We start from the raw sequence: 18,453 nt of genomic DNA on the forward strand, positions 1-18,453 counted from the left end.
GGCAGGCTGTGCTTATTATATTTTCCAGGTAACTCTGATGCTCCTTGAAAGTGTGAGAAGTGCTGTTCTCACCCCCTACCGAACCTACTGATGGAGCGCAAGCCATGGCATAAAATTCTGAGAACTTCAGGAAAATGTTGAGCCTCTTGAAGGCACATATGGAAACCGGGTGAAACCTGATAGCTCTCTCGTGTTCTATAGAATCCCTGTGTCTTAGCCTTTTACTCTTCCTAGCTGGCTCTTTTGAAGATCATCTCTCCAGTGGCAGCATTGCTGACTTTAAAAAGGGAGGAAGAAAGCCCAGAAAAATAAGATTGCTTTGTTCAGGGTCAAGGTGACAGCTAAGCCTAGAATGAACTTACTTGGAATCTGCTCCCCTGTCACTGGCTTCGCACCTGGCCTGTACCTCGTCTGACTCAAGCTAACTATTTCCATTGTAAGGTGACACAGTCCTAAGTTTGGCTTTCCACAGGATATGAAGGGGAAAAATCAGCAATATTGCCCTGTTTTTCTCCTTCCCAATCAACAAAGAGAGTGTATGCCCTCTTCTGCCACACTCCGTGCCTGGCTACCTAAGCATGGTTTGGTAGAATCAGCATGAATGCAAGAAACAGAGTAAGAAAAGGAAAAAGGAATTTGAGGTCAAAAGGTTTAGCTTAGAATATTGGCAGCTACCACTTTCTCATCGTATCTTCCTGAGTTTCAGGTTTTCCATCTCGAAACAGAGAAAATGAATCTCACTCTTGTGAAGATTAAGTGATACCATATATGTCAAGTGCTAGGTGAGACTGAGATTAATTTTCTCCAATGTGCAAACATTGGGTGTTGTTACTGTTCCAGGCCATTCTACCTGTCTTATTCATTCCTTGGAACCAAAGGGGAATTAAAATGGGCTGCAATCCCAGATACTTGGCATTGCTTCTTGACTGTGCATAGAACAACCAGCAGGGACTAATTAAGACAACCTGGACATATGTGTTTGCATTATTTCCCTGTTCCTGAATTAATATGAAGTCCCACCACTCTCGCTGCTCGGTGTTACACTCCCAAGTACATTTATGTGCAGACATACCTCTCCCTGTGCACACATGCAGGTGTGCACACTCATGTGCAGATCTCAACTTTCGTCTTCAAAGGCTCCTGTTCAGCAGAAAGCACAGATCGGTGATGCTCAGCTCCGGCTGCACATTGAAATCACCTGGAGAAGCTTTTGAAAAAATACTCATGCATCACCTCACCCCAGACCAGTCAGAGAAGTCAAAGGTGAAGGGAGGCATCTGTATTTATTTAACAGGGTTAAGAAACACATGGGGCAGGTATTTGGTGCAGCAGTTAAGATTGCCACTTGTGATTCCAGCGTCCCATACTGGAGTGCCTAGGTTTGAGTCTCAGCTCCACGCCCTATTGCAGCTCCCCACTAATGTGCATCATGGGAGGCTGCAGACAGATGATGGCTCAAAGAGCTGAGTCCCTGCTACCCATGTGGGAGTCCCAGGTCCTGGCCTTGGTTTTGCCCAGTCACATTGTTCAAGGCATTTGGGGGAGTGAATAGTAAATGGAAGAGATCTCTCTTGTGCTTTCAAATAAATAAGAAAAAGTTTAAAATGCAAAGAAAAGAATCACAGGCCTAGAATCAAAGAATGTCAAAGTTAGAAGGAGTCTTAGAAATCTACCATTTTCTTGCTAAGGAAATTTAGGTCCCAAACACTTAAGCTACAAAGCAAAGCCAAAACCTGCATCTTTTCACTTCACATTGAGGACTTTGTTCCCTATAGTGTGCTACCTCTGCAAAAGTGTAAGGCTGTAGATTTTCCCTTTGAAATTATGAATGGTGTTTGCTATGAATGACTGGCTCCCACCATTCACAGCACCTACAGCAGTGGTTCTCAGTCTTGATTACACGTTAGCATTTCACGAGCAGCTTTAGAAAAGCTGTTCAAGTGCCACCCGGGACAAATTAAATCAGGATCCCTAGGGAGGGATCCCAGGTGGTATTGCTTTTTTCGAGCTCCCAGACGATTGAGAGCCATAGACGCTGAGTGAGCATTATTGGGTTGTTTGTTTTTCCTCCTAGGTATAGATTATGATTCCTTCGACAAGCTATATAAAGGGAAATTCCTCGGGCATCCAGTTTTGAAACACGTTTTATATATGCTCTGGCATTGAAAAGGAAAAAAGCAGCCTGTTTTGTTTTAATAAAGCAAATGCCACGTCCTTTAGTTGGGTTGTTGAATTCCAGTGTTCTGGCAACTTAGTTTGTGGCTCTGCTACTGTGTCAGTAGAGCATCAAAGATTTGTTTAAAATTCTGGAAGGACTGCAGCATCAAGCAAGTTGAGAATATTATAAAAGAAATTCGAATATCACTTGTTGAGAGTAAAATAATTTGGTTCCAGGAATCGTGTTCTCCTCCTAAAGTTTTCCCTTTGACCCTTTGTGGCCAGCTACAGAGCGTGAGTAGAAACACATTTACCAGTGAGCTCTGGTTAGAACTGTTAGTTTGCCAGAAATGGATAGCCTGCTTCCAGAAACTCCTGGAACCCTGGTACAAACTGCAGCCTGGCTCACAGACATCTCCAGGCTGTCCTGATTCCAGAGGGCACATGCAGAAGCACTGAGTCCCCGGCCATCCTTGGACGGAATTCTCATCTGTCCACGGGCCCAGTGGGGCACACTCAGCCTGCAAGGCTTGCTTCCTTACAACTCCAGTCTGAAGGCTGTGTCTGAATGGCTGCTCTGCTCAGACAGATTGATTCTGTACATTTACTTCAAGCAAGACAGAAGGACACGCACGCACCTAAGGACAGCCGTTTACTCATAAACTACGTAACATGAACCCACTGTGTCTACATAGGCTGTGTCTTCTCAACTGCTTGGTCAGGTTCCCCTTAACCCTGTCCCTCAAACACAGCACGGGCATCCCAGGCTCCCATCTGCCTACAAGCTGGTGCCTCCGCCTTCCAGGATCCACACCTTGGCCCAAGCCACTCTCCTTTATATCGCTGTCCTGGGTAGGGTACCCAGTGAAAGTCACTTTCTTGGTACATAACCATGAGTAATCACTTCACCTAACTCTGCCTCTGTTTCTTCACCTGTAAAATGGATGTAATAATAGTACCTGCTGTGGAGCATTGCTGTAAAAACTGAGCTAGGCATGTCAAGCACCAGGAACAGTGCCCGGCACATTGCAAGAACTCAACAAGTTCTTGTGGATTGCTGGGGGCCATGCACCGATTTTATTTTTCCTGAAGTGCAAGGACCATTCTTCCAGCATCCCAGTGTTGATTTTTACAAATGATTACCCAGTTGAAAATTTAAAGGAAGAAACACTTCTCTCCTTTCTACTTCTTCCTTTCTAGTTTCTTGTTCCATCCCCCCCCAAAAAAAACAAAGGAGGTAAACAGCCTGGGCACAGGTTCTTCACAGTTACAGCCAAACATGACAATGGCTTGAGCTCAGTAGCAATTTGAACAGGGATGTTTATTCTGTCTCTTCTTCTCCAGTGCTGAGATAAAATTTTAGACACATGTCCACATGAAGGTAACTGTTTTTTATGATGTTGGTACCGGCATTAAGGATATCAGATTATCACAGAATTGCTGTACATTTGTTACATTTCAGAGAACATGATTTGACCTGCATGATGGCCAAATCCACATAAGACACATAATATTGAAGAATGTGAGCATGTTTGTGTGCATTTGTATGTGTGTAATTAAGCTTTCATTGGTATGTAACTTTGAAAAACTTGCATCCAAATTTGTTTTTGCACATGGGCATGAGTATGCATGCATAAGAACATAGAGCATCCTTAACCAATCTGAGAAATGTATGTATTGCAAAATGTGCAATTATTATCATGATCTGCTAGTTACTTCAGGTGGAGCTATACAATCACCTAATGTCATGCTAAGCATTTTGCATGGGAAACTAGTATATAAAATATTTATTATGCCAATTTGTTTTTTAAAAGATTTGCTTTATTTATTTGAAAGGCAGTGTGTGTGTGTGTGTGTGTGTGTGTGTGTGTGTGAAAAGAGAGAGAGAGATCTATCTATCTGCTGGTTTACTCCCCAAACAACAGCTGTGGCTAGGCCAGGCTGAAGCCAGGAACCAGGAACTCCATCCAGGTGTCCTATGTGGGTGGCCAGGGCCCAATTATTCAGGCCATCTTCTGCTGTCTTTCCAGGCACATTAGCAGGAAGCGATATGGGATGCCATTGTTGCAAGCAGAGGCTTAAACCACTGTGCAAACAATGCCAGCCCTTCATGCCCATTTTAAACAGGAAGACACTGAAGCTGAGATGGGAAAATAATTTTGCCAAAGTCACACAGCTAGAAGAGTGATGAGTCTGAGTTCAAACAGATTTGTGTGATTCAAAGTCATGAACTCCCCCACCAAATAATAATGATTCTGTTATGTATAATTTCCAACCTGGAAACATTAACTTCCCCAAGAGTTAGATAGACATGCTGGAAGGTCAATTACGATAGTACTGCTCTGGATTCATACAGTATATCTTTTCCCCCAGAACTCCACACTCAACAATGTATTCTCAGGACATATGCGTGAGGCCAAGAGAAGAAAGCATTATTTTACCAGATGTGGAATCTAGAAGAACAAAGATTCTGCAAATTGCTGAAGGCCATAGAGATAGCGCAAGAGAAAATTAAAATTGAATTCTTTAGGTTCCCAACCTAATACTTATCTCCATTAAAAATGGCTACCTCTCATCAAGTGGACACTATATCCAGTTCATCAAGCAATAAATTTGGAGGCTGTGTTTGTATAATTAAAGACAAAAAAAAAAAAAAAAAAAAGCTGCCTTTGTTGAGTACCTACCACGTGCCAAATTCTTGCAGAGCCTGTTATCTCCAGCTCTCCTGATCCGCACAGCTAACTTGCCTGGGGCCGCATAGCGATGTGATAAAGCTGGTATTCAAATCCAGGCTTTTATAGTTTGAAAGTCCAGATTTTTTTCCTTTAAGCCACACAATAAGAGTACAAAATTCCATTCCCAAGTCCAAGACAGGATACATGTGGTATTCACCACAAATCCTGCTCCAAAAATGAATGGTGGCAGCGCATTATGTTGTTATAAGGATGAAATGAATATATTCCTATAAAGTGCTCTATACCAGTATGTGATATCAACTAAGAATGCAGTAGATGACAGTAATGGCGTGGTAAAGATGATGATGACTTGGACTGATTGAAAGACATTTGACACATTTCTCATTAAGTTTGATTTTGTCAAGCTGGCTACACACATGTATCCTTGTACCAAAATAGCCAGCTTCCTCATCAGAAGTTATTTGCATGCAGAGCTAATCAATCAAAACCAGTAATGTGTAATTATCTATCAGAGTGATTGTGTGCCAAATTAACTTCTGGGAATAATTCAAGAATATGAGACATAGTCCTTGCCTTTAATTCTAAGTTCCAGTGTAGCTGGAAAGGTTAGAATGAAATAATAATGAAAGAAATTATCTATTGAGCTATTAAATTAGTTCTATCTGCACCATAAATGTGCAGAATAGTTTGTGGAATGAATGTGTACTAAATTATTGCTACAAACTGACCCATCAAAAAGATAGGGGAAAATTGATTGATGTTGTCCCAGGAAGGCAGGAAGGGACTTGCAAAAAACAGTGGATGGTAGATGAAGATGGAGACAGTGGGATTTGGCAATTAACTGACCTTCTGATAAAGTTCAAGGGCTTTGACAAACGTGTGGCAGGGTGAGAGCTGTATTTGTGGCAATGTCCTTGTTGCACAAAGCTCATCTCTGATGCTGACTCCAGGGCTCCTTAGCAGGTGCCCCTCATGAGCTCAGGCGCTCATCTAATTCCCCAAACTGTGATAATGCGGAGTCATTTCCTCTGCTTGTGATTTTGACCACTTACATGGCTTGTGGTGTGAGATTCAGAGTAATTCTTTTAAAAATTCTCTTTCTTTGCCTCCCGCAATAAACTCTCTAAGTAAAATCACTGCTTTAGTGGCAGCTATTTCAAGGTTTTATTGCATTGTCATAAAACTTGTCATGATATCAAGCACTGAAATGATGGTGGCAAATGTGTGGCAATTATATTTCATTGAAATTGCTTGTATGCTTGCCCTTGAGGAGATTGTCTAAGTCTTTAGCTAATTACATTACCTAATAGTAGCCCTGATTTTTTTCAGAGTCCATGGTAGAGAAAGTAATTGCCATTTTTATCAGTGGCTCTTGCTTTATCCAAGCATGTGCGTAGATACCTGCTTTATGTCATATATGAGTGTGTTTGTATTTGTAGACATGTGAATGTATGTGCATGTGTGTACATGTACATACATGTATGTGTGTTTGGTTTTGTATTGTTATTGCCCGACATCTGATGTGGTTAAATCCAACTTTTCATGAAGTGAACCCTTTCTCTTAATCTCTATCCCATAAGAAACCAACAAGCAATTTGACTAATGGGAAAATTCAGGATGGATTCTAAATTGGCTAAGTCACTAAAAATTGTGCCTACACTTTTTTTTAAAGATTTGTTTATTTATTTGGAAGGCAGAGTTACAAAGAGGCAGATGCAGAGAGAGAAAGAGAAAGTGAGAGAGAGAGAGAGAGAGAGAGAGAGAGAGGTCTTCCTTCCACTGGTTCACTCCCCCAAATGGCCGCAATGCCCAGAGCTGAGCCTATCTGGAGCCAGAAGCCAGGAGCTTCTCGTGGGTCTCCCGCACAGGTGCAAGGGCCCAGTCCCTTGGGCCATCTTCTACTGCTTTCTCAGGCCATAACAGAGAGCTGGATCAGAAGTGGAGCAGCCAGGACTCGAACCACTGTCCATATGGAATGCTGGCACTGCAGGCGGCAGCTTTACCTGCTATGCCACAATACCAGCCCTGTGTCTACACTTTTATGTTCTACAAGAATCTCCTTTGTATCGTAAGCTCTTCCTGGCCAAAGAAACAAACAAAAACCAAAACTAACCACGTAGAATTTTTTTAATGTGATGTAGTTATAAAACTCCAGTAAGTTTTCACCATAGTCATGCCATTTAAAAATTAATGTAGTATAATTGACACAAAGCAAATCCACAAAAAGACTTAAAACTATCATTCTTCAAGTATAAAGTCAGTCAGGGCTGGCATTTTGGTTTAGCAGGCTAAGCCTCTGTCTGCAACGCCGGCATCTCATATGGGTTCCGGTTCCTATCCCGGCTGTTCCTCTTCTGATCCAGCTCTCTGCTATGGCCTGTGAAAGTATTAGAAGATTGCCCATGTGCTTGGGCCCCTGTGTCCACATTGGGGACCTGCGAGAAGCTCCTAGCTCCTGGCTTCAGATCAGCCCAGCTCCGGCAGTTGTGGCCATTTGGGGCTTGAACCAGCAGAAGGAAGACCTCTCTATCTCTGTCTCTCCATCTCTTTGTCTGTAACTCTAGCTCTCAAATAAATAAATAAAATGTTTAAACAAAGAAAAAAAGAATAGAGTTAGTCACATTTTTCTGTCATTGAAGATAAGGCATTTCTTTCTTTTTAAAATTTTTTTTAATATTTATTTCTTTATTTGAAAGTCAGAGTTACACAGAGAGAGGAGAGGCAGAGCAGAGAGAGAGTGAGAACTTCCATCTGTTGATTCACTCCCCAATTGGCCGCAACGGCCGGAGCTGCACTGATCTGAAGCCAGGAGCTTCTTCTGGGTCTCCCTCATGGGTGCAGGGACCCAAGGACTTGGGCCATCTTCTACTGCTTTTCCAGGCCATAGCAGAGAGCTGGATCAGAAGTGGAGCAGCCGGGTCTCAAACCGGCGCCCATATGGGATGCCAGCACTGCAGGTGGTGGCTTTACCTGCTACGCCACAGCACCGGCCCCAAGATATGGCATTTCTGAAGCTTCTACTTGGCTATGGATTCGGAATCCACTGACCTCTTCTCTTGCTACTGTAGACTTTAAGTAGTCAACTCTAGTTCCTATTTATTTATTTTACTTTTTAGTTTTTATTTTTAAATTATTTATTTGAAAGGCAGAGAGACACTGACAGAGTTCTCATCCACTGGTTCACTCCCCAAGTGTCTACAACAGCCTAAGCTGGGCCAGGCCAGAGCCACAGGCCGGAAACTCGATCCAAGTCTCCCATATGTGTGGCATGGACCCAACCTCTTGAGCAACTGCAGTCAGGAGCTGAACCAGGAATTGAACCCAAGGCACTCTGATAGGGCACACAGCCTAACCAGATCTTAATCACTAAGCCAAACACCCACCCCCCTTGAAATAATTCTTGTTTGTGTTGCGTTTTCATGGTGTGGCAACTAGGTGGTTGCCTTATCTCATGGGTGCCCCCTTCTCTGGATGAACACTGAGGACTTTTTAGCCAAGCCACCAAAGGGTAGAACCTGACAGGGCTTAAAATATGGGCCTTGAGTAGCACCGAAAGCGCAGAAGGCTAAAGCAAAATCATAGAACAGCCTCTGTAGTTCTAGGATTTAGGAATTAGACAATCAAAGCCCAGAGGCAACTCAGAAATTCAATACATGAGAACATACAACTTCATTAAGAAAAAGCTGTGGCTCTACATCTTGTTTGTTGTGATCCATTGCATGTTGTTTTGCTTACAAGCATCATTTGTCTCATGGCAAAGCCATCTGCAACCCTTAGTCAAACTTCATCTTGCATTAGAAAACTTTGCAATCAAGATGTCACTCAAAGTGCAGTTGTGTTACAACAGGGGAATATGAGGTCATTTTAAATGGTGCATGAAAGAATGTCCTTTAATAGTTATTTACTTATTTCAGTATATCTGAAAGCATGTAAATGGCATAGCAAGCACATAATTGTATAGTGTAGATACTATTGTATTGCCAGAGTTTAGACATGTATTCATCTACAGAAAAGTTTCAACACATAATAATAACCAAGTAATTCTTGTCAAGGGAGCAGGGAAAGAAAAAGAAAGTTTGAAAACACCACATTGTGGCTTGCTGTAATAGTCTTGATCAATTGAAAATTGAGGTCCAATACTAATCTTGCATAACACGGCGGGGGGAGTCCTCAAAAAGTTCATGGAAAATGCATATTTTGCAAAAATTCTGCATGGATGTCAAAATTATTTTGCACCCAAAATAAAGCTCTCTTTCCACTCCATTTTTTTCTACAAACTTTTTGAGGTTCCCTCATGTTAGGGAGGAGAAGGAAAAAGCAAACAAGTTATTAGGCCTTCAAGAGAACTGTGGTGGAACCCATGAAATGACCCCCAGAGTGAGGAGCTGTTATTTCAGCCAGATCACTACTCAAGAGGCACGGGGAAGACTTAACTGTGAAACAGGCTCGGGTTTAATTCGAGGGAGCCTGCAGCATCGTGCGGCAAGCTTGACAGAAGACCCCAACCAGAAAGCCCTGGGCCTGCTCCCCAGGTGGGGGTCCCTTCTAGGAGCATGCTGGGTGTGCAGTGTTTGCAGAAGGAGACACAAAAGGAAACCTGACAAGCTTGCCAATGTCTGGGGAAGGCGAGAGCTGGCTGGCCCTGGGAGGGACTCCGGTTAAACTCATCTCTGTGTTCCTCGTGTGCTGCTCTTCCTGGGCTCTCATTAGAAATGCAGGGGCAGAGAACAAAGCAGCCAAGTTTGTTTTTGCAGAGCAAGAAGGGGCTGGTGAAAACAGCCCTGACAGCTGTGCCCTGTGTCGTGGTGGACTAAGGGCTTTTCCATGTTTCATTCAAGACTGTTTAGTCTGGTTGCTGAGGATTCGTATATCAGTTTTTGGCTCCAGAGTCATCGAGGTCGTTCTGATTTCCAATGATTTCATTGTCATCTCTCTCGGCCCCCGTGAAAGAAATAACAGAGCAATGCGTGATTGCAGGGTCCCTTAAAAGCTTGCTTTCTCCCTTCACTCTCTCTAATGGTTTTGCCAGTGCTTCCACAAAGGCAACACTAAAACTAAGCTAAGGCGGCAAGCAGGCCTTAATCAGTCACCCCCGAGTCGGAATCCATCACCTGCTTTCCCGTTGGCCCTTGCAGAAGTGGCAGTGCATCCAAGATGCGTCTGGCAAGCTGCGGATCCACAAGTGCAAAGGACCCAGTGACCTGCTCGCGGTCCGGCAGAGCACGCGGAACCTCTACTCTCGCGGCTTCCACGACAAGGACAAAGAGTGCAGCTGCAGGGAGTCTGGTTATCGCGCCAGCAGGAGCCAGAGGAAGAGTCAACGGCAGTTCCTGAGAAACCAGGGCACTCCAAGTAAGCCGTACTTTTGTGAGCATCTCCGTGGCTGACCAAGGCCTTACAGGGACAAATGGTCGCTCTTTCCACGTTTTTAGAGATTACCCACGCCTAGTTCTCAGGCTAAAAGCAAATCGATGGCTTTTGTTTTTGCTTTTTGTTTTTTAAATTAGAAAGTTAAGATTAACTTGAAAATTTGCTTTGTAAACATTTTCACTTAGGCAGAGAATGAAAGGATATTTAATATAAGCACCAAATGCAAAATGATTGCATACGTTAAAAAAAAACGTGCAGAGGGGTTATTCCAGAGTAAAAGCATGGTTTAGGTCCATTTTATTTTACTTTCATGCTAATTTTCTGCTTTGTCTGCCTTTAAAAAAAAAAGTAAGTTTTCAGTGTATGTGCATGTGCACGTAAGATGAAGAGTGTAAACACTTTTTTTTAAAAAAGCATATATTTTAATCTCTGTTAGGACAGTATATTTTTCTAAATTCTGTCAAATGGTTAATTCTTGTTGGGTGACAGGGTCAAACTAGTTGGATTCAGAATGAAAAGCACTGCCTAGCATTTTCTTCATAAAAATTCTAGGATTATAGAAATAGGAAAACTCACAGTCTAGCATCTTCTAAAAAATAATGAGAGTCTAGTGCCATCTGGTGGACTAGTGTGAAAGTGACTCAGTTCTGTGGTGATTTTGTACTGGTTTGGAAATAAGCAAACTACATTAAATTCAATTCTGTGTCCAAGATTTGTAAGTCAGATTATTCATTAGACAATATAAGGCCCTAGAACAGACATCTTTATCCTAGAATCCACAATATGAGCATTAGGGTAATGAAACCCCTGAAATTTCATCTAAAATTATAAGTATATTCCGTGTATATATGCACATTTTTCTTCCTCAATGTCAGTAACACTGAAAAAATCCTTTTTTAAAAAACATTTATTTATTATTTTAAAGGCAGAGTGATGAGAGTGGAGAGAGACAGGAAGAGATCTTCCACCCAGATGTCTCCCCAAATGGCTGCAACAGCCAGGCCTGGTCCAAGCCAAAGTCAGGAGCCTGGAACTCCATCTGGGTCTCCCATGTGCATGGCAAGGGACCCCATCTTCCACAGCCTTACCAAGTGCACTAGCAGTTTGCTGTATGGGAAATGAAGCAGCTGAGACTCAACCCGGGGTTCATATGGCATGCCCGCATTGCAAGTGGCAGCATAATCCACTGTTCCACAATGCTGCCCCTCTCAACAAATTCTTTTTTTTCTTTTTTTTTTTTATTTCTTTTTTTTTATTTTTTTGACAGGCAGAGTGGACAGTGAGAGAGAGAGACAGAGAGAAAGGTCTTCCTTTGCCGTTGGTTCACCCTCCAATGGCCGCCACGGCCAGCGCGCTGCTGCCGGCGCACCGCACTGATCCGATGGCAGGAGCCAGGTGCTTCTCCTGGTCTCCCATGCAGGTGCAGGGCCCAAGCACTTGGGCCATCCTCCACTGCACTCCCTGGCCACAGCAGAGTGCTGGGCTGGAAGAGGGGCAACCGGGACAGAATCTGGCGCCCTGACCGGGACTAGAACCCGGTGTGCTGGCGCCGCAGGTGGAGGATTAGCCTAGTGAGCCACGGCACCGGCCCACATTAAAGTTCTTATCTAGCACCTGATGAGCAAGTAACAGTATCCCATGGTCACCAGAAGACACGCTGGCCTCCGCCTGTTACCTTCCATCTACCAAGTGTGAGAAGTCTGTTGGCTAATGAAAGTGTTCGCCAAGTTTTCACTTTGCTGATAGCAATCTTCTACTGCTGGTGTAGCTAGAAGGAGGCTAAGCACTCACCTCTTTTGACAAAGAAGCCTGTAAAGGCAAGACTTTGTAGCCTGAGATTTTAGCCTCACTCCCCAACCCTGCAAAAGATGCAGAACATGCAGAGCCTCCATTTTCTCACCCAGTGGTTAAGGATGAAAACAACGCATTCGTCCGCCTACACTGACAACCTGCTGTGTTTTTTATAATTTATTTTTATTCAACAGGTGGAAAGAGAAACAGAGATAGATAGACAGAATTCCCATCCACTGGTTCACTCCCTAAATATTCACAACAGTCCCCAGCAGGGTTCCAAGCACAAGCCAGGAACTGGAAGGTTTCCTCCCATGTGGGTGCAGGACCCAACTGCAGTCATGTGCAGTCATGTGCTGCCTCCCAAGGCCTACACTGGCAGGAGACTGGAGTATAGAGCTAGCAACAGTGAAGAATTGTCCTTATTACTGTGTGCTTCAAGTAAGCTAGAAGAAAAGGTGTTGAGTGGCATCAGCCTAAAGAAATGATCGCCGTTTTAGAAGAGAGATGTGTTTTCCTTTGTATGGATATTCCACAGTGCTTATATGGATCAAGGTATTACATAGGACCCCACAAACTGGTTTCATTATAATGATTCAGTTAAAGAAAATGAAAAAAAAGATAGTCTTTTTTCCAAATTAATTTCATTTCTTTTTCTTTTGAGAAACAATTAACTTTAAAGAAACACCCAAGATTCTTTAAAGTTAATTAAGTTTCTGAAAAAAAAAAAAAAAGAAATGAACTTAACTTCAAGCTGCAATAACCTTTTTTTTTTTTTTAGAAAGCTTTTATTTAATGAACACAAATTTCATAGGTACAGCTTTAGGAATATAGCAATTCTTCCCCCCATACCCACTTTCCACCTTCCACCCCCACTCCTGTCCCACCTCCTACTCCCTCTCCCATCCCATTCTTCATTAAGATTCATTTTTATTTATCTTTATATACAGAAGACCAACTCTGTACTAAGTAAAGAGTTCAACAGTTGATGCAATGAGTTTGGACAGCCCTTGTCTCGACTGTTGAGGAACAGATTTGTTGTTGTTTTTGTGCAAATTGTTGAACTCTTTACTTAGTATAGAGTTGGTCTTCTGTGTACAAGTTAATCAAAAATGGATCTTAGTAGAGAATGGGACTGGGAATAGGAGAGGGAGGAGGAGGAGGGATGGGAGTGTGGGTGGGAAGGTGGGATGGTGGGAAGAATCACTGTATTCCTAAAGTTGCACCTATGAAATCCATGAAGTTGATAGTCCTTAAATAAAAGGTTTCTTTGAGGGGTGGGAGGGAACAAGTGCCCAAGAATGATACATCTTTTGGGAGCACTTAGCCATCACTAGTTATAGTGATAGTGATAGTCATAAGTTATTATGAGACATAAGACTATCTTCCACTTAATACACTAAAATGAAATAAATCTTGGAGAACAAGTTTTACTGTTAACTCTTGTAACAAAACTCTTTGAGGTCAGATGTCATGCGTGGGAAGTTAGTGCACCATGCATAATGCAGTCATTATGATTAACACCATCATTGGGAACATAGTTGTAGCTGAACCAACTGCCTTAGCAGTTTCCATTGAAAACTGAAGGTAGGAGGTCCTAGGCTGCTGTAAGTGGACAGGATCGTAGAGATCCATACTTGAGGAATGAAAGTTGCCTGAGACTCAGAGAAGCACATTGTCCCTCCCAGCTGTGCAGTGGCATGAACTCTAGGAAGCCGCCCAGGCCACCACAATGCCTCTCAGCAGTGCCCTGGGTCCTGCCAGCCCCTCTCAGGACTGCCCCTGGGCCACATCATCGTTGTCTTCCCTCCTAAACTCCACGAGGACATCCCTGCTAACGTGACTTCCCTTATTTCCAGAGTACAAGCCCAGGTTCGTCCATACCCGGCAGACACGTTCCTTATCCGTTGAATTTGAAGGCGAAATCTATGACATCAATTTGGAAGAAGAGGAATTGCAAGTATTGCAACCAAGAAACATTGCCAAGCGCCATGATGAAGGCCACAGAGGACTGCGAGGCCGCCAGGCGGGCAGCAGTGGCAACGGGGCCGGGATGCTGGCAGACAGCAGCAATGCTGTGGGCCCGCCCACCACTGTGCGAGTGACACACAAGTATGAGGACTCTACATGTTCATTAGGCTTGGGTTCAAACTTACCCTTCCTCCCCTGGGACCACTGTGTTGTGCTTTGCAAAAAGTTGGATCATTCAGAAATATGGTGTCCAAAATAACTGGGTCACTCCAGGAAGCATTGAGGAGTCCCAACCATCATTAGCACACATAGGCTGTGTGCTATGGGTTCAATTTCACTCCAAGGCTGATCAGCTGGGAATCCAGCCAGTCAGTTTGTCCTATCTTGACTTAGCAACACAGAGTTTGTATGTATCTAGAAAACAGATGGAAATAGTTTATGGGAGCTGAGAGAGGCTCTTCCATGCTGCCTGGTCACTGTTCATCCCAGCAATGGGGTGAGTGAGGACCTCAGAAACTAAATGTAGCCAGGGGAGGAAGCTGGGTCTCCGAGAAGCTTCCAGAAAGATGATGTAGGTTAGGAATGGCTGCCCAGACCTCAGAGAACAGAAAGGGCCTTGGAAATCAGGGAAACAGGAAAGGGAGATGACTCCCCCCTAGCTCTAATGGACTCATTGGCTGTTCAGTTCCTTCCAAAATCGCTTGCACTCTTTCTGAATTTATTGGCAAGATCTCTGTTTTCTCCCCAGTTTCACTACTTTGGGGAGGTGAGGTACCAAGATCTTGCCAGGATTTTCATCTGTGGGACAGGTCTCGGTGCCTGCAGCTGTTAGGGTGATATACTAGGAGAGGCAGGCTGGGATTTATTTCTCTTGTATTATAGATTGACCCCATATCCCACCTGCTCTCCATCTCTGGGGCAGCTTCTTTGCTTCAGAGCGTAATGACACACTTAAAGCAAGCTCTTTATGGCAGAATGGATGGGCTGAGTACGCCCTTTCTGGCTCTGCATTTCTTCAAACAAGCCGTTTTTATTAGGACTGTAAAAACTTTTTTCTACATGTATTTGCTTAGGTTTTCAAAACTTGAGTTCTGGGCCGATATCTGTTCCAGGGGTCAGGGATTTTGAGAGCTGCCCTGAAAGGCGGCCTTAGCGACAGCCTCAGTCACAGAGCTGTGACATCATCCCTCTCCCAGCCAAGTGACAGAACACGTTCCACATACTCTGGCTAGGCATGTACTCCAAACTCCCTGTCTCATCTATGTCAAGACTTTAGAGGATAATACGTTCTGTTTGGAATATGAATTTATGTCTTATATTTTGGTTGGTTTGTGCAGGTGTTTTATTCTTCCAAATGACACAATCCATTGTGAGAGAGAACTGTACCAATCAGCCAGAGCCTGGAAGGACCATAAGGCATATATTGACAAAGAGGTAAGCATGGCCATGCAATTGTAGGGTCTAGTCCAAATTCAAAATCGGTGTGCCAGCCCTGCTGTGATGGTGCAACCTGCCGTGTGTCCACCCACCTCATCATTTTTGTAATTACATAAAAAAGGAAAAAAAAAGTAATCAAGGTATCTGTCCTCCAGTGATTGTGTGATAGACTGCTGCAAATGAAACGGAGTGTGAGAAGAGAGTGAGGATGGACTCGTAGCCTTCTGATGTCTCTGCAGGAAAATGATTTATTCATAGAAATGCCAGTATTGTGGTGTGGTGGGTAAAGCCACCGCCTGCCGTGCTGGCATCCCATATGGGCGCTGGCTTGAGACCCAGCTACTCCACTTCCCACCCAGCTCTCTGCCATGGCCTGGGAAAGCAGTGGAAGGTGGCCCAAGTCCTTGGGCCCCTGCACTCATGAGGGAGACCTAGAAGTAGCTCCTGGCTCCTGGCTTCAGATCAGCCCGGCTCTGGCCATTGCGGCCATTTGGGGAGTGAACCAGCAGATGGAAGATCTCTCTTTCTGCCTCTCTGTAACTGTGCCTTTCAAATAAATAAATAAATCTTTAAAAAAATTTTAGTTATAACATATCAGAACACAAGGTGCCTTCAAAAAGTTCATGGAAAATATGTATTATAAAAAGACTAGGCATGAGACATGGGTTGGCATCAAATTGTTGGCATCAAAATAAACAACTTTTCATTCCATTTTCCTACTTTTTTTGAGAAATAGAGAAAGAGATGGGGCTCCCATCAACTGATTGCAATTCCCCACAAAAGCCAGGACTGGCCCTGGCTAAAAGTTTGAAGCTGGGAACTCAAATCTAGGTGTCCTTTGGGGGTATCAGGAGCACAATTCCTTGATCCATCACTGCTGCCTACCAGTTTCTGCATCACCAGGAAGCCGAGATCAGGAGCTGGAGCCTGTATTGAACACAGGTCTTCCAAAGTGAGATGTGAGCTTTGTAACTGTGTCTGAACTGCTAGGCGACACAGCCACGCCTCCACAAACTTTTTAAAGTTTCTTCACATAGAGGTAGATTCGGTTTGTTTCCGAATGAATTATTGTCTCAAATGAGTGGTTATAGAACACAACCAATCCATAAAGCACACTCATAGAATGACAAATGCCCCAAACAGCACTCTGCCCTCGAAATCAACCCTTAAGGCTTCCTGGTCTGGCTGAAAGGCCTCTGAGAGCTTTTCAGGCATAGAAAGCCAAGACATTGTGGCAAAAAATGACCTACATGAAGGATCTCTGTGAGTGAGATGCCAGTGGAAAGAAGGGGCAATCAAAGAAGGAGGTACTTTTCTCTGAAGGGAGGAGATAACTTCCACTTTGCTTATCCCTGTATAAATACTGATGGAGTTGGTGGACTCAAAAGGCTTCCATAGCTTTAGCAGCTCATGACAAGAGCCTTGGGTGATCACTGACATCATAAATAAGAGTGTGAATCTTAATGAAGAATGGGATGGGAGAGGGAGTAGGAGGTGGTACAGTTTGGGCTGGGGAGGGCAGATATGGGGGGAAGAATTGCTATATTCCTAAAGCTGTACCTATGAAATTTGTATTTATTAAATAAAAGCTTTCTTAAAAAAAAGAAGAAGAACACAGCCAATAAGATGAAAAGAAAGGTACAGCCGGCGCTGCGGCTCACTAGGCTAATCCTCCGCCTTGCGGCACCGGCACACCAGGTTCTAGTCCCTGTCGGGGCGCCGGATTCTGTCCCAGTTGCCCCTCTTCCAGGCAGCTCTCTGCTGTGGCCAGGGAGTGCAGTGGAGGATGGCCCAAGTGCTTGGGCCCTGCACCCCATGGGAGACCAAGATAAGTACCTGGCTCCTGCCATCGGATCAGCGTGGTGCGCTGGCCGCAGCGCGCCAGCCGCAGCGCGCCGGCCGCAGCGGCCATTGGAGGGTGAACCAATGGCAAAAGGAAGACCTTTCTCTCTGTCTCTCTCTCTCTCACTGTCCACTCTGTCTGTCCAAAAAAAAAAAAAAAAAAAAAAAAAAGAAAGGTACTTTGCAAAGCAAATCATGATCTCAAAGGGCAATTTTGCAAATCTCTGTTTTGCAGATTGAGGCTCTACAAGATAAAATCAAAAATTTAAGAGAAGTGAGAGGACACCTGAAGAGGAGGAAGCCTGAGGAGTGTAGCTGCGGTAAACAGAGGTGAGCCTGGAGCCTCTGCCGGCTGCTTCTGCAGACTCCAACTCACACAGGCTATGGGGTCGGTACCAGGCTCCTTGTCCTCTCTCACCGACAGAGTTTCCTGTGAATGCATTACTGTATAGTAGATGACCTAACCTATATAAGTCAAACTAAATCTGCCAGAAGGTAAAAAGTCCCAAGAAGCTAGAAGTGTTACGGCAAAGTGCTGACCTTTTTTCTCCGTTGCTTTCTTTTTATGAACGGTTGGGGTCAAATGTGAAGACTCACTTTTTCATTTCCTTGCCTGCAGCTATTATAATAAAGAGAAAGGTGTAAGAAAGCAAGAGAAATTAAAGAGCCATCTTCACCCATTCAAGTAAGTCATGCTCTGTTTTCCACATTTGCTGGATGTCAGGGACTGTCCCCAAGGCGCCTCTGGGAGGCAGGAGGGTTCCCTGTGGGCACAGTGGCACTGCCCTGGAGGAGGCAGTTTCACCCAGTAGGGCACATAACTCGAGAAGGGGGGCACAAAGCCGACGCCTCCCCCGGGAGCCATGCAATGCTTTTGGAATCCTGTGCAACCCAAGCAACGACAGCTGTGTTGCATTCTCTCATCCTGTGTGCATTTCTGCATTCTCTACGGAACCAGTATCTGGACTAAACTCGATGCAAAGTATGCAGAGTGACAGAGTGACAAAGGCTCATTAGGTCAGTTTAGGTTGGTGTGTTCTATGGAGCAGCCTGTAATAGCATTCGGTTCTAAAAGTGGAAAGAAACATCCATATTTGAAAAATACTAGCAAAACTTGCTTGCAAAGGAGATTTAATATTTGAACCTCAACAGAGTTAGAGTTGTATTCAAATGTCAAGATAATGAAAAA

General features: G+C 44.0%; 1 protein-coding gene across 8 annotated transcripts in view; it reads left to right on the forward strand.

Annotated features, from left to right (window-relative positions):
- Positions 1-18,453, forward strand: part of SULF1 (sulfatase 1) — a 194,829-nt gene that overhangs the window by 155,030 nt on the left and 21,346 nt on the right. For all 8 annotated transcript variants that reach the window (XM_051844555.2, XM_051844551.2, XM_051844554.2 and 5 more), the window contains exons 13-17: positions 9,989-10,205; positions 13,874-14,126; positions 15,323-15,419; positions 17,500-17,594; positions 17,884-17,949. In XM_051844555.2, coding sequence (XP_051700515.1) covers positions 9,989-10,205; positions 13,874-14,126; positions 15,323-15,419; positions 17,500-17,594; positions 17,884-17,949 — 728 coding nt within the window. The remainder of the gene's footprint in view (positions 1-9,988; positions 10,206-13,873; positions 14,127-15,322; positions 15,420-17,499; positions 17,595-17,883; positions 17,950-18,453) is intronic.

Source organism: Oryctolagus cuniculus, chromosome 6 (genome assembly GCF_964237555.1).
Source record: "Oryctolagus cuniculus chromosome 6, mOryCun1.1, whole genome shotgun sequence".
NCBI classification, from domain to species: Eukaryota; Metazoa; Chordata; class Mammalia; order Lagomorpha; family Leporidae; genus Oryctolagus; species Oryctolagus cuniculus.